The sequence below is a fragment of the Petaurus breviceps genome, unplaced genomic scaffold (assembly GCF_028583685.1).
Source record: "Petaurus breviceps papuanus isolate PSGF00001 unplaced genomic scaffold, PetGlider_PUasm1.0 91133, whole genome shotgun sequence".
Taxonomy (NCBI): domain Eukaryota; kingdom Metazoa; phylum Chordata; class Mammalia; order Diprotodontia; family Petauridae; genus Petaurus; species Petaurus breviceps.
The window spans coordinates 93,601,700-93,615,004 of NW_027187419.1; the positions used below are offsets into that span (position 1 = coordinate 93,601,700).

Sequence of the window (13,305 nt, forward strand, 5' to 3'; positions counted from 1 at the left end):
CTTTTCCAGAATTTATCCACCTATTTAACTTCTTTCTTGTTTATTTTTTGGTTAGATTTATCTAGTTCTGAGAGGGGAAAGTTGAGGTCCCCCACTAATATAGTTTTATTATCTATTTCCTCCTGTAACTCATTCAACTTCTTCAAGATTTTGATGCATATATGGTGCATATATGTTTAGTATTGATATGATTTCATTGTCTATGGTACCTTTCAGTTTCCTTCTTTATCTCTTTTAATTAGATCAATTTTTGCTTTTACTTTGTCTGAGATCATGATTGCTACCCCTACCTTCTTTGCTTCAGCTGAAACATAAGAGATTCTACTCCAATCCCTTACTTTCATCTTGTGGGTATCTCTCTGTTTCAAATGTGTTTCTTATAAGCAACATAATGTAGGATTTTGGTTTTTAACCCATTCCATTATTTGCTTCTGTTTTTTGGTTGTTATCCCATTCACATTTATAGTTATGATATGTGTATTTCCGTCCATGCTATTTGTCACTTGTTTATTCCCCTATCTCTCTTACCTCACCACCCCTTCCCTCCTCACAACTGTTTTATTTCTGATCACCACCTTCCCCAATATACTCTCCCTTTTATCAGTCTTCCCTCCCCCTTCTATTATCCTCATCCCTTTTTATTTCCTTATAGGGTAAGATAGATTTTTACATACAAATGAAAGTGTATGCTGTTCCCTCAGTTTATCACTTTAATTATACTTCAGCTTAAGCTACATTGATAGTTAATAATACCCAACATCTACGTAGCACTTATTATGTGAGTTTGTTTTATCAACAAACTCTTAGAAGTCTGAGTTTTAAGCAGCTACAGATGTGAGCTGTTTAATTTTTGTCTTTGGTGATTTTACCACATAATGTTATTCTTGCTTTGGAGCAAATGTAATAAAAATGTAAAGTGAACTAACAACATTAATAATAATAGCTAATGGTTACATAGTGTTTACTAAGTGCCAAGTAATAAGCACTTTGCAATTATTATTTTGCTGGATCCTCACAAAAACCCCAGGAGGTTGTATAGTTGAGGTAGAGGTTACGTGCCTTGACCAGGTTCATATCACTAGTAAAATCTCTGAAGCTGCATCTGAAGTCAGTTCTTCCTGACTTAAAGCCCTGCACTGTATTCACTGTACCACCTACATACCTTCTAAGAGGATCCAACTTCTTTAATAAAACAGTGGATAACTTTATAAAAATCGTTGCAATTACATTTCCTTAAATAGTAAAATACAATTTAATTTATTTTTATTTATTCATGTTTCTTTAAGGAATCACTGTGAAATATCATTTTGATAATTTTCCATTGTATTTTTTGGAGGGAACTTCTTGGTATGCAAGCAGGACTGACAAATCATCTTGAATCTGTGGTGTTCTCATAAGAAGATATGGTTTATTAATAAAGGGTGTTTTTCTACTTCCCATGGAATAAATGTTTTCTGAGAACTCATACTAGCTAGCCATTCTTGTCATGATACTGGATATTTGAGTAGTTAAAGCAAGATTTTTTATTCATCAATATTAACTAAGTCATACAAATAAGAGGAGACTTTGAAAAAATGATGCATCAGAGATGTAAAAATGAATACCATTTATTTGTTTGTTGGATCAATTTCAAGCTTTATATGTTGCAAAGATAAATACAATATGAATGCAAACTTGATAAATATAGTGCTATTTATTTATGGTCCTTTAGTTTTAATGCTGATATTTCATTGTTAGGCAGCGTCTAGGCAAGATCTGATGGATAAAGAATTTGGGAATGGTAACTCTCTCTATTATGATCTTGTAAATGAATCCTAGGGATTTGCGTGAAAGAGAAATTAAGTGACCTGCTCAGGGTCACACAGATAATATCAGAGGTAGGGTCTAATCTTATGTCTTTCTTATTCCAATCCTAGTATTATACAAACTATGCCTTCTGCTACACTGTAAATTACCAAAACTCAAAGAAGTCTTATAATAGCAGCTCAAATTTATGTAGCACTTTATAAACCTGTTGAATAAACTTTCCATATGGAAACGTTATAAAGTAGTATTATAATTACCACGACCCTCAAGTTTTAGAGGAAAAAAATGAGGCTCTGGGAGTAAATCCTATTACTATGCCTGATAAATGTATGCCTTCTTATTATTACCTCATGACTTTTTTGTTTATTAGTACAGGGAGTCAAATGGAAGGATGTGGGAAAAGAAGAGAAAATCAATAACCTCAAACCCATCACTTATTTTACAAAGGTAGTCATCCTCACACAGTCTTTACTAAAATGAAATGCTATCTCTGATTTTTTTTTTCTCTAAAAGGAGACTGGTATTGTTTCCATTTCCCCTTCTCAATCCATTCCAGTCTGACTTCCAACCTTATCATACAACTGGAACTGCCAACTCTAAGACAATACATTTCCTTAGTGTTTTTTGGTCTTGACTTCTCTGCAATGCTGATAACTCTATCCCTTATGATATTCTCTCCTGCCTGTTTTACTACCCTGTCCTGGTTCTTCTCATATTTTGCTGCTCCTCAGTCTCCTTTGCTGGATCATCATTCATGTACTGTTCCTCTTAAATAATTGGTATTGAAATATTGTTGAAACAATCTACCACCCCAAGTATAGAATGGACCCACTTCTTTATAGGTTTTTAAAAACACCCACAACAGCATTACTTTTACCTCTACAGCATACAGTCACAAAATCCAAAATGATTTTCTTCCTGGCTTTGATTTTACAGTTATAGATAATATTTTTTCCCTCCATATCCATACCACAGTGTTATTTTTCTCACATCATGATGCAGTCAAACTGGAAATAAGTAAATCACTACTAGAATTTAAATTATTATCTAGTTTGTTTCATCATTCTCCAATGTAATGACACAAGCAACATATAGGAGTCAGAAACAGGATGGCCTGTCTGCCTGTCTATCTATCTATCTATCTATCTATCTATCTATCTATCTATCTATCTATCTATCTATCTATCTATCTAATCTATCTATCTAGGAGAGGCAGATTAGGATAGTGGACAGAAAACCAGCATCAACTCCAAGAGGACCTGGGCTCAATTTCCACTTCTGACACTACTGGCTGTGTGACTATGGGGAAGTCACTTTCACTCAGTGATCTAGGCAACACTCAAAGGCACTAACTTGAAGAGAAGGTGACAACCTGAATGGGAGAGGAGATTCCCTCAGTCACAGGTTTCCTATACTAATGAAATCACAGTTTCAGTTTTTTTATATGAGATTTAAAAATTCGTGTAAACTTTAGAGATCACAAAATATAATTAGAGAATCTGAACATATCTGTTATCTAAAATTTAAAGGAAAAAAATTCAAAGTATTCTTCATAAATCTTTTAAAATAGATTAATTAACCTTTAAAAGAATACATCCTGTTATGTTATCTTCCTTTTTACTTTTCAAATCTGGATGGTAGGCAGACCAATGATTTAACATCATCTATCTATCTGTCTATCTATCTATTGTATAAAGCAATCAAAGTATCAATCTTACTTTCATCTTCAATGTAAGATTTCCAGTCAAACTCAAAGATGGTTTCATTCACGAGGGTGCCATTATAATCCTTAGTAACATTCTTTTCAATGGTGTGTTCCTCATAAGAGGAATTGGTGGGAGGCCATTGTACACATTTATTCCTCAGGTTGCCCATGAACAACTGTAGTCCAATGAGAGCAAATACACTCAGACAAAACACAGTCAGGATCATGACATCAGAAAGCTTCTTCACTGACTGTATCAGAGCCCCCACAATAGTCTTCAAGCCTAGAAAAGGAAAAGGATATTATTATGAAGGACCAATGGATCTGAAAAGATTTACATTGTTTGTTTGTTTTTAAGATACAGATATTCCATGCAGAAACCTAAGTAAATGGTTGGAATGTTCATGAAAGAAAAACGTGATGGAGAGGTGAAGAAGCTCATGGATATGAACTGATGAAACTTGATGGTCACTTGAAATGAATGGAAATGAATGATCACATTCCATTTAAGTTGAGCAAGTGATAATGAAATTCAAGTTCTTTGTGAGCCCCATGTCAAGACAGATCTTCTTATGGAGCTCCTCTTTTATAATGCTACTTGCTCCAAATTCATATTGGCAGTAGTTTTATAACAAATCCCAGCTACAGAAAAACAGAAAATATTGGCCAGGAAGTTTAAACAGATTTTGCTATAAAACTTGAGGTGGTTTGGAGAACAACAGACATTTGTTACAACAAATTCCCCATGCAGGCTCATGCTATTCTTTATTAGCTTATGAACTTATTCTATTGTTAACAAAATAATATTTTTCAACTGATTATAGTTCTTAGTCATCAATGTCTGCAATAATTGGGAAGTTATAACATACTGGTAGATTACCATGATAAGCAATCATTTGTATTGACTGTAACAGAGGAGAAGCTTTTTTGCATCATAAGATGCAAACCACAATGACTATATATTTTGATTTCTCATGCAAGGATTCATTAAACTCCAAGGCTGATTTCAGAATGAAAGCCAAAAAGCTTATGTCAAAAAACCCCAAGAATCATAGTTCAGTCAAACACACTCTCTTATGATTCCGGGTTTCTTGTAACATTGAGTGGTGGCAAGTGACAAGGCTGATGTTGAAAACCTATGATGAGATAATCAGCCTCAGTGTTTAACCTCTCTCTCACCTGGAATGACTGAAATTGTTTTCAATGCCCGGAGAACTCTGAATGTTCTCAACGCTGAGACATTGCCCAGGTCCACAAACTCTGTCACATATCTGTATAGGGGAGTTCACACACAAACAATAACAGGATACAAAGAAATAACTATAGGTACAAGGGGCCTTATGCATTACACTAATTACTTCTTACCTGGGATTACAGAAATAGTTTTCAAAGCTCTCAAGACTCTGAAAGTTCGAAGAGCTGAAAAATTGCCTAGGTTTACAAATTCTGTTACATACCTGTAGAATTAAATCAGAGTTATTCAGGATTTAAGCAGGGTTTATGCTACTTGCTTGGGTGTTTTTAAAAAGACATTTTCTGGTACTTTTACAAGAAGTTTAAAAAGCAACAATAAGAAATTAAAGTCACTGTCATTATAGTTCACCTCCAATGTTTTAAGGTTACTGGATAAATATATATGTCACACTGACTTCATTTGAAACTGCAAAATAATAATAATAATAATAAAAACTTTCATTATTCAATAGAGTAAAGTAAAAAAATCTTGGTTCCAGGAGAATGTAAATCCCTTGAAAACAGACTAACAGATGATTCATTTTTATCTTTGCATCCCCAGGACCTAGGACACTCTGCCTTGCAAAGTGTAGTGCTTAATAAATGTTTGTTGAATTTAATTCGTTGGTATCTAATTCTGGTTAGAAAGAAGGCAAGGAAGGAATTTAGTTTATTAGTAACTGAGGTGTAAAATGTCACCATGAATATATGAATGTTTTTTTTTACCAGTATAAACATTTGGAAGGTAGGAAGATAGATTAGGATAAAATATTTAATAAGTCCCTATTATTTGTCCCTCTACCATTACTTCCGATTAATTTGAAGGAAAGAGAAACTCAGATGGTTTTTCTTTTTTTTTTCCCCTCTGAAATCTTGGTCAACTCTGTTACATATCACCTTTCCCCTCTTCCTCAATTCTTCTTGTAAATACCAGAGGGAACAAGAATACCCACAATTAAAGTGTAAGCATGGTACAGGGGAAAGAATGCTGGATGTGGAATAAGGAAACCTGGGTTGGAATGCTGGCTTTTCTACTGATGGCATTTATGACCTTAGGTAAGTCACTCCCCCTTTTAGGCCTTAGCTTCCTCATCTGTAAAATGATGGGATTGGACTAGATCTATGGTCTCTTCCAAGTCTAAGTTTTATGATCTAAGACCAGAGGAATGGTTATCACTTTCAGGTTACTCCTAAACTGCCTCTTATTGTTCTCATAGGTTTCTTTCTCTTTTGGAAGAAAGGACAGGTTGAAGAAATGACAAAGCAGATTACAAGGATATAGGATGTTTGGCATACGTGTGTGTGTGAGAGAGAGAGAGAGAGTGAGAGAGAGACAGAGAGAGAGAGACAGAAACAGAGACAGAGAAGAGAGAGAAAAGAGAGAGGAGAGAAAGAGACAGAGAGAGAAGAGAGGAGAAGGGAGGAGAAAGAAAGGAGAGAGAATTATAATCAAGGAAGTACATACTTGTCTTTGTGCCCAAAGTCTAAAATAAGTCACTAGAGAATGAAATAAGAACTAATGGGAATGAAATCAGAAGCTGAAGAAAATTAAGTAATGTAATAGAGATGTAGTAAAATTTATCTCTCTTTCCAATTGTATTGGTTGGATTGATCAGAGTATTTATTGTAGGCAGATGCCCATGTATTCAAGAATCCCTGAATTGGAAGGGACATCAGAGATCATGTAACCCAAACCAAATCTGACCAAGAATCTCCTATTAGACATCCCAAACAAGTGGCAATAGAGGGTTTAGGGAGGGAGAACTGATTCTTTTCTGAGGCAGTTCATTTCACTTTTATAGAGTAGCAACAAAGCCTAAATCTTCCTCTTTGCATCTTCCATCCATCTCTTCTAATTCTGCCCTTTGAGGCTGAACAGACTAAACCTAATCCCTTTTCCACATAACAATCTTACTACTTGAATGTTAGCTGTCAAGTTTTCCCTCAGTTTTCTCCCTTTCTGGCTAAATGTCCCCAGTTTCATCAATTAATTTTAATATGGCATGATTTTGAGGTGCTTAAATGGTGAGTTGGTCACTTTCCTCTAGGCACTTTCCAAGTGATCACTGTCATTAAAATGAGGTGCCTAGCATTGAACAAAGTACTTGAGCTAGTAACATAACAAGAGAAGAATACAGTGGAATTATAATGTCCTGATTTCTAGATAGTATTCTTCTATTAATGCAAGGTGTCATTAGGTCATTAGGATTTTTTTCTTGGGTGGGGGAGTGCAGAGAGGGATGGACTGGCATATTGCATTGATGACTCACATTGACCTAATGATTCACTAAAATTCCCAATTTTATTTGCAGATAAACTATCTAACAACACATTCCTTATATCATACTTTTGAAATGGAAATTTTGAACCCAAGTGGATGATTTATGTTTATCCCTATTAAATTTTATCTTCATAGATTATCTCAAAATTCTAGCCTGTTAAATTATTCTTGGATCCTATAGGCATCCAGTGTTATCCATCCCTCCTAATTTTGTGTCACCTGCAAAATGGATAAACATGTTACCCATGCTTTTACCCAAGTCACTACTACAAATGTTAAACAGCAAAGTCAAGGACAGAACTATAGGATACTCTACTAGAGACCTGCTTCTAAAAGTGAAGTGAGACATGAATTACTAAAGTACTACTCTTTGGGTCTACTCATTCATCTAATTCTGAGTCTGCCTAAATTGTACTATCATCTCATCGATATCTCTCTCTTATACACAAGGATATCATTAAAACAAAACAAAACAAACCCCAAAAACTTTGTCCAATGCTTTTCTCCCTTAACCTAAAGAAAGATATAGCTAGATGAGAAGTACAAAATTTTGGCAGGGAAGGGAAAGCAGAACCTTTGTTGTGCTTATGATTTAAATCAATTTGCAAGACTGAAATAGTATGTGTGTATGTGAGTGAGAATGTAGGTGGTTATGTGTACGTAGTTGTCTGTGAATATAAATCAATGACTGTCAAATAAATGTCACGAATAGAGTTTTTCTGTAATGGAAATTTTCCTTAGCTGTATAACTGATAGGAAAGAGAATTGTTTCAAGTGTTCTCAGCTCTTACTAAGATTATACCTATTTGTATGAACCTAAAACATGTGAATCTAAATCTGTAAATCATCATAAAACTTCCTTTAGACGTAGAAAGCCCAGACTTTAAAACAAAAGGCATTCAAAATGCAAATTTTATTCTTAATTAAGTTTCAAAAAAAATACTCACGCAAATGTAATGACAGTGAAATCAAGCCAATTCCATGGATCCCGGAGAAAAGTGAAATCTTCTAAACAGAAACCCCTGGCAATGATTTTTATAAGTGATTCAAATGTATATATTCCTGTGAAAGTGTACCTGGAAGCAAATATCCAAAACCATGATAAATTGATTTTTTTCCTTTATAGAACATTAATTGCTTATCAAATATTGATGAAATAAATAGATAAAATTGGAAAGAAATGGAACTAGATCAAAATTGCATTTATTATAAACAATATTCTATTGGTAAAAAGCTAGTTATGCTAATGCTTTTTAAATGATAAATTGATATACTCTCAAATATGATGACTCTATTAATTAATTTTGCTGAACTTTGTCTTTCTTAGAAGAGGGCCGTGTGTGTGTGTATGTGTGTGTTTGTGTGTGTGTGTGTGTGTGTGTGTGTTGTTTTTGAGTGTATATGGCGGGGAGTACATTTAGGAATGACTCTGATAGTTGCCCCAGAGCCACAGGTCTGTTGTCCTTGCTACTGAGGCAGCAGCTAAGTTTGGCAAGATTCTGAGCTGCAGTAAGACCAAACTAATCAGACATATGAACTAAGTTCAGTCAATATGAGTCTTTGGGAGTGGGGAGGGTGACCAGGATGCCTAAGGAAGAATGAACTAACCCAGGTTGGATACGCAGCAGGTCTAAACTTCTGGGCCACGCAACAGGGTCAGGCCTGTGAGTAGTTGCTGTATTTTCAGCCTGGGTGAGAATTCAATCTCAAAAATAACAACAGTAATAATAAAGATGAAGGGATAGAAAATGACATAAAGTGTACAAATACAAATAAAAATGTCTAGTTTCTTCCAGTTATGTGAGAAGAGTAAGAGGAGGTTTTGTGGCATAGTGGAATAAAAATTGGATTTGGAGGCAAAGTATCTGGTTATGAATCCTGGCTCTGCTATTTACTTCCTATGACTTTGTGTGTGTGTGTGTGTGTATTTATGTAATTTAGTTTTTTTTTCAACTTCCTATGACTTTTAAGGCAACTTGATGACGTCCCTGGGGCTTTTTTCCTCACCTATAAAAAATGAGTAAGTTGGACTAGGTGACTTCTAAGCTTCCTTCTAGGTTTAAATCTATGATTTTATGGTACTTTGCTGGAGCTTAACTGTATTGTTATGTTCTAAAATAATGTGGTAATGTCATAAATGGATAGAGCCTCCTGGGAATTGTTTAGGGCACTCATATTTTGATTGATCAATCAAAAATATGTCAGAAGCACAAATACTTTCCTTTAGAGTGCCAAAATTGTTTCATTGATGTTTCATGAAGAAAAGCAAGGCCAAAACAGCTTCATTTTTGTTTTTCCCCTACTTGGGTTTCCTATCATGGAAAATAGGGAAACTGACAAGGCAGGTATATTTTATTGGCATGAAGTTGAACCATGATCGCTGAGCTTGGAGTCATAAGGCCACTGAGTCGCTGAGCCAAGAAACATAAAAAAATTAAAATTTAGTGGCAAAAATAACCTGAGAGAGTGTCAGATTTTCAATGCTATTTCCAATGCATATCGTTCTATTTAGATATGGACAACATCTTTTAAGTCTATTCATTTTTTTACCCATTTCGCCTGGAAAGTTCTGTCTGCTTGACAGTCAAAGGACAAAGTCATAGATCTAGGGTGTTTAGAGGAAGGAACCTGTACCTAGGAGTGGCATTCTAGGGTGAGGAGTCAGATGGTGGGCTCAAAATTGGAGCAAGCACAGAAGCAAGCAATATCTGTATGCTACATGCAGAGTAGGGATTCAGTTCTATCCTCTAGTCTTGTCTGATTCTTATAGTGGAAAAACCAGGCCAAGAATTTCAGCTCAAAAGGGAACCTGCAGTTTTATCACTGAAACTGCAGAGCTTTACCACTGGCTAGTAGTGGCTAACTCCAGCAGCAATTTACTGGAGCTCCAAATAGGCAAGCCCACAGGCCTGTTGCTCAGACCCAAACCCAGGTCAGAATTTTCAGAGCTCAGACCAAAAAGGCAAAGACAATGGCTAAACACGCCAATTCCACAAGTTTCTCTTCTATTCTTTTTTACTTAGCTGGTGGATAGAGTGCTGGGCCTGGAGTTAGGAAAGACCTGATTATAAACTCTGCCTCGGACAGATTAGTTGTGTGAGCCTGGATAGATCACTTAACTTCTGTTTGCTCCATTTTCTTCTACTGTAAAATAGAAATAATAATAGCATCTACCTCCAAGGGTAGTTGTGAAGATCAGGTGAGATAGTATTTATAAAGCACTTAGCAAGGTCCCTGGCACATAGTAGGTGCTGTATAAAGGTGATGATGATGGTGATGATGATTTCTCTTATAATTAACTACTAGAAAGAAGCCAAGAGTTCCACCAGACATTTTCTCTGCCCTCTCTTTTAGCTTCAATAGCACAAAACAACAGATGTGTTAAGGAAAATAGCAAAGAATGCATAGTCTGCCTTTGGTGACAGGTCTCCCTCAATGATACCATGAGACAAGGGAAAGGCTGTGGTGCGACCTATGCTGTACAAAGTATAGGCTTAGGTCTCACAAAGGTGCCACCGTTTGGATAATTTTTAGTTTAGATTTTTTGACATTAGCTTTTAGTACTTCAGCCTCCACTGCAACAGACCTAAATTGTTTGCATACATTTCCCCCTGCCTTTGAAACTAACATAGGTCTGAAACCAAAGAAAATGGCAGATGGAAGGTGATGTTGGACTTTTTATTACTTTGGTTCTGAGGTGCTGTAATGGTAATGGGGAACTGAAGATCTTCTCTGCCGCTTAATAGGTCAAATGTAATCACATGGAGTCCAAGGGAGGAGGGGAAGAGGAACTTGCTGAAAGAGTGGAACAGAAAGGGTGGAGCAGGAAGGAGCAGGAAAGAGAGCCAGAGCAGAGCTGGGATCAAGCAGTGTGGAGGCAGAGCAGCTAGCGTGAGTGAGAAAGGGGTATTTTTGCTTAAGGGGGCCTGTCTTGTTTTGAATACCTGAGGGAGGGAAAGCTTGGGAGTATGGGTGTTCATTGCACTGGTTATGTGTACCAACTTCTTGGTTGCTATGATGGATTTGGCTTTCTGGTGTTTGAATAAATGTTTTGGTTCTGTCTTCCATGCAGAGAGTCTGTTACATTTTGTGATTCACAACTACACCAGCATATTCATAGCCACTGTGGGTGCTGTGAATATTGCATTGAGGTACCCAAAACTCTCCCCAGCTTCTTACTATGTCAGTTCTGGGGTACCCACAGTTCTCTGAGACCCTAAACTCTCAGGAAGGAAATTCAGCTTTTTGGGATCCTGTTAAAATTTTACTCTTCATTTATCCTTACTACCATCTTTCCAATAATGTGAGAACTATAGCCCATATGATTAGTTCTCACATGACCAGTTCTATTGGTAAGCAGATCTTACCTTTCCTTCCAAATCATCTTTTATCTGTTTTGTATCTACCTACATACAGCTTTAATAGCTTGAATCTGCACTAAAACTTTGGGGAAAAATATATAATACATATATATATATACACATACATATATGTATGTATGTACATATGTATGTATTGTCTTCCTCAGCTAGACTGTGAGCTCCTAGAGGCAAGAATTGCTTTACCTTTATTTCATACCCCCAGTGCCTTGTACAAGGCCCAACATATACTAGATGCTTATTTAAAAATTTTTTTTTCATTTTGAAGGGGGAAAGGCTGGGAAATTGGGGTTAAGTGACTTGCCCAAGGTCACATAGCTAGTAAGCATTAAGTGTTTGAGACCAAATTTGAACTCAGGTCCTCCTGACTCCAGGGCTGGTGCTCTATTCACTGCACCACCTAGCTACCCCTAGATACTTATCGTTTGATAGTTTAAGGGTATAATCATATTTCCCAAATGACTAAGTTCAGTGACTCCATAAAAAGCATAATACAAAGGTCCAAATGATGTCTTAAAATATACATACTCAAGTTATGGAAGCAATATAAGATAACATTGTTAACTTACTCAACATTCTTCGTCCAGTCAGGAGGATTGCTCATTGTCATAAACACGCAGTTTGTCAAAATAGTGCACATAATAAGCATGCTGAATAATGTAGGTTATAGTTAAGGAAAACACAAAATAATACAAGAATATCTTTTACATAAAGCTAACAAAGTGGAAGTAATTTATTACATCAAACTCTCAAGGCATTTTAGTGGAAACTATACATGCAGAACTAAGTTGGGCAGTTTTCCACCAGAAAGAAAGACCTTTAACTCATTCAGAGAACAAAAGAGAAAATTGCTGAGAGTACAACACCCCCTCCTGCCCTCAAGTTTGACATTTATGAATTAAGATTTATCCCATTTGGGTTGTTAAATTAGTCCATGGTCAAAGGGTAGCATGATGGGGATGCACTTTTCAGGTCAGGTTTATACAAATAAATTAGGATTGGATATGACTGAGACTAGGAGAGTCTATTCCCCTTTAGTTTGATTTAAAAAAACAAACAAAAAAAATACCTGGCAGGTGGAGGCAATGACTCTTTTGTGTTCTTTTCTGTTAATTATATTTACTTCTGTTTGATTTTGTTCAATAAACATTTGTTTGTTTGTTTGTTTTTGCTTTTTGGAGGGGCAATTGGAGTTAAGTGACTTGCCCAAGGTCACACAGCTAGTTTTTGTGTTAAATGTCTGAGTACGGATTTGAACTCAGGTCCTCCTGACTCCAGGGCTGATGCTCTATTCACTGCACCACTTAGCTGCCCCTCAATAAACATTTCTTAAGTGCCAACTGTGTGTAGAACATTGTTTTAGGTGCAAGGTGAGATATAAAATTTATGTAAGAGAGTTATCCTATCCTCAAGGAGTCTATATTCTCATAGGGGGATAAGACATATAGATGATAATAACAATAACAATACACAATAATATATCAGAAATGCATCTTAGAGTTATAATACAAAATGCTGTGTGAGGTCTGAAAGGAAAGATGTTAGTAGGGCAGGCTTAGGGGAGGAGATGGCACTTGAGTTGGGCTTTAAAGGATAGGTGAGGATAGAAAAGGCAAACAGGGAAAACAAGAGAAAAAGAAGTAGGAAAATGCAAGGTATATTACATTGTAGTTGAGTTTTGTGAAAGCAGAGGTCATTGAGTGGAGTAATATTAAATGAGGTCAGAAAGAGAGGATGATGCTGGATTATGGTGGACTTTAACGTTAGGAACAGCTTAAATTTTGCTCAGGAAGCAATGTGGTATCAACTTTTTTTTTTTTTAAACAGAAAAGGGGTATGTCCCTATCTATGTATATGGAAGATCGACATGTTAAGATGTGTGAATGATAGATTGGGAGGGA

The 13,305-nt window shown here is 36.0% G+C and overlaps 1 protein-coding gene across 1 annotated transcript in view; it reads right to left on the reverse strand.

The window, feature by feature from the left end:
* The window catches only part of LOC138155437 (sodium channel protein type 1 subunit alpha-like), a 225,373-nt gene that overhangs the window by 108,462 nt on the left and 103,606 nt on the right, over positions 1-13,305 (reverse strand). The window contains exons 5-8 of the mRNA XM_069080688.1: positions 11,974-12,063; positions 7,973-8,101; positions 4,877-4,968; positions 3,525-3,794 (exon numbers count right to left, since the gene is read on the reverse strand). Coding sequence (XP_068936789.1) covers positions 3,525-3,794; positions 4,877-4,968; positions 7,973-8,101; positions 11,974-12,063 — 581 coding nt within the window. The remainder of the gene's footprint in view (positions 1-3,524; positions 3,795-4,876; positions 4,969-7,972; positions 8,102-11,973; positions 12,064-13,305) is intronic.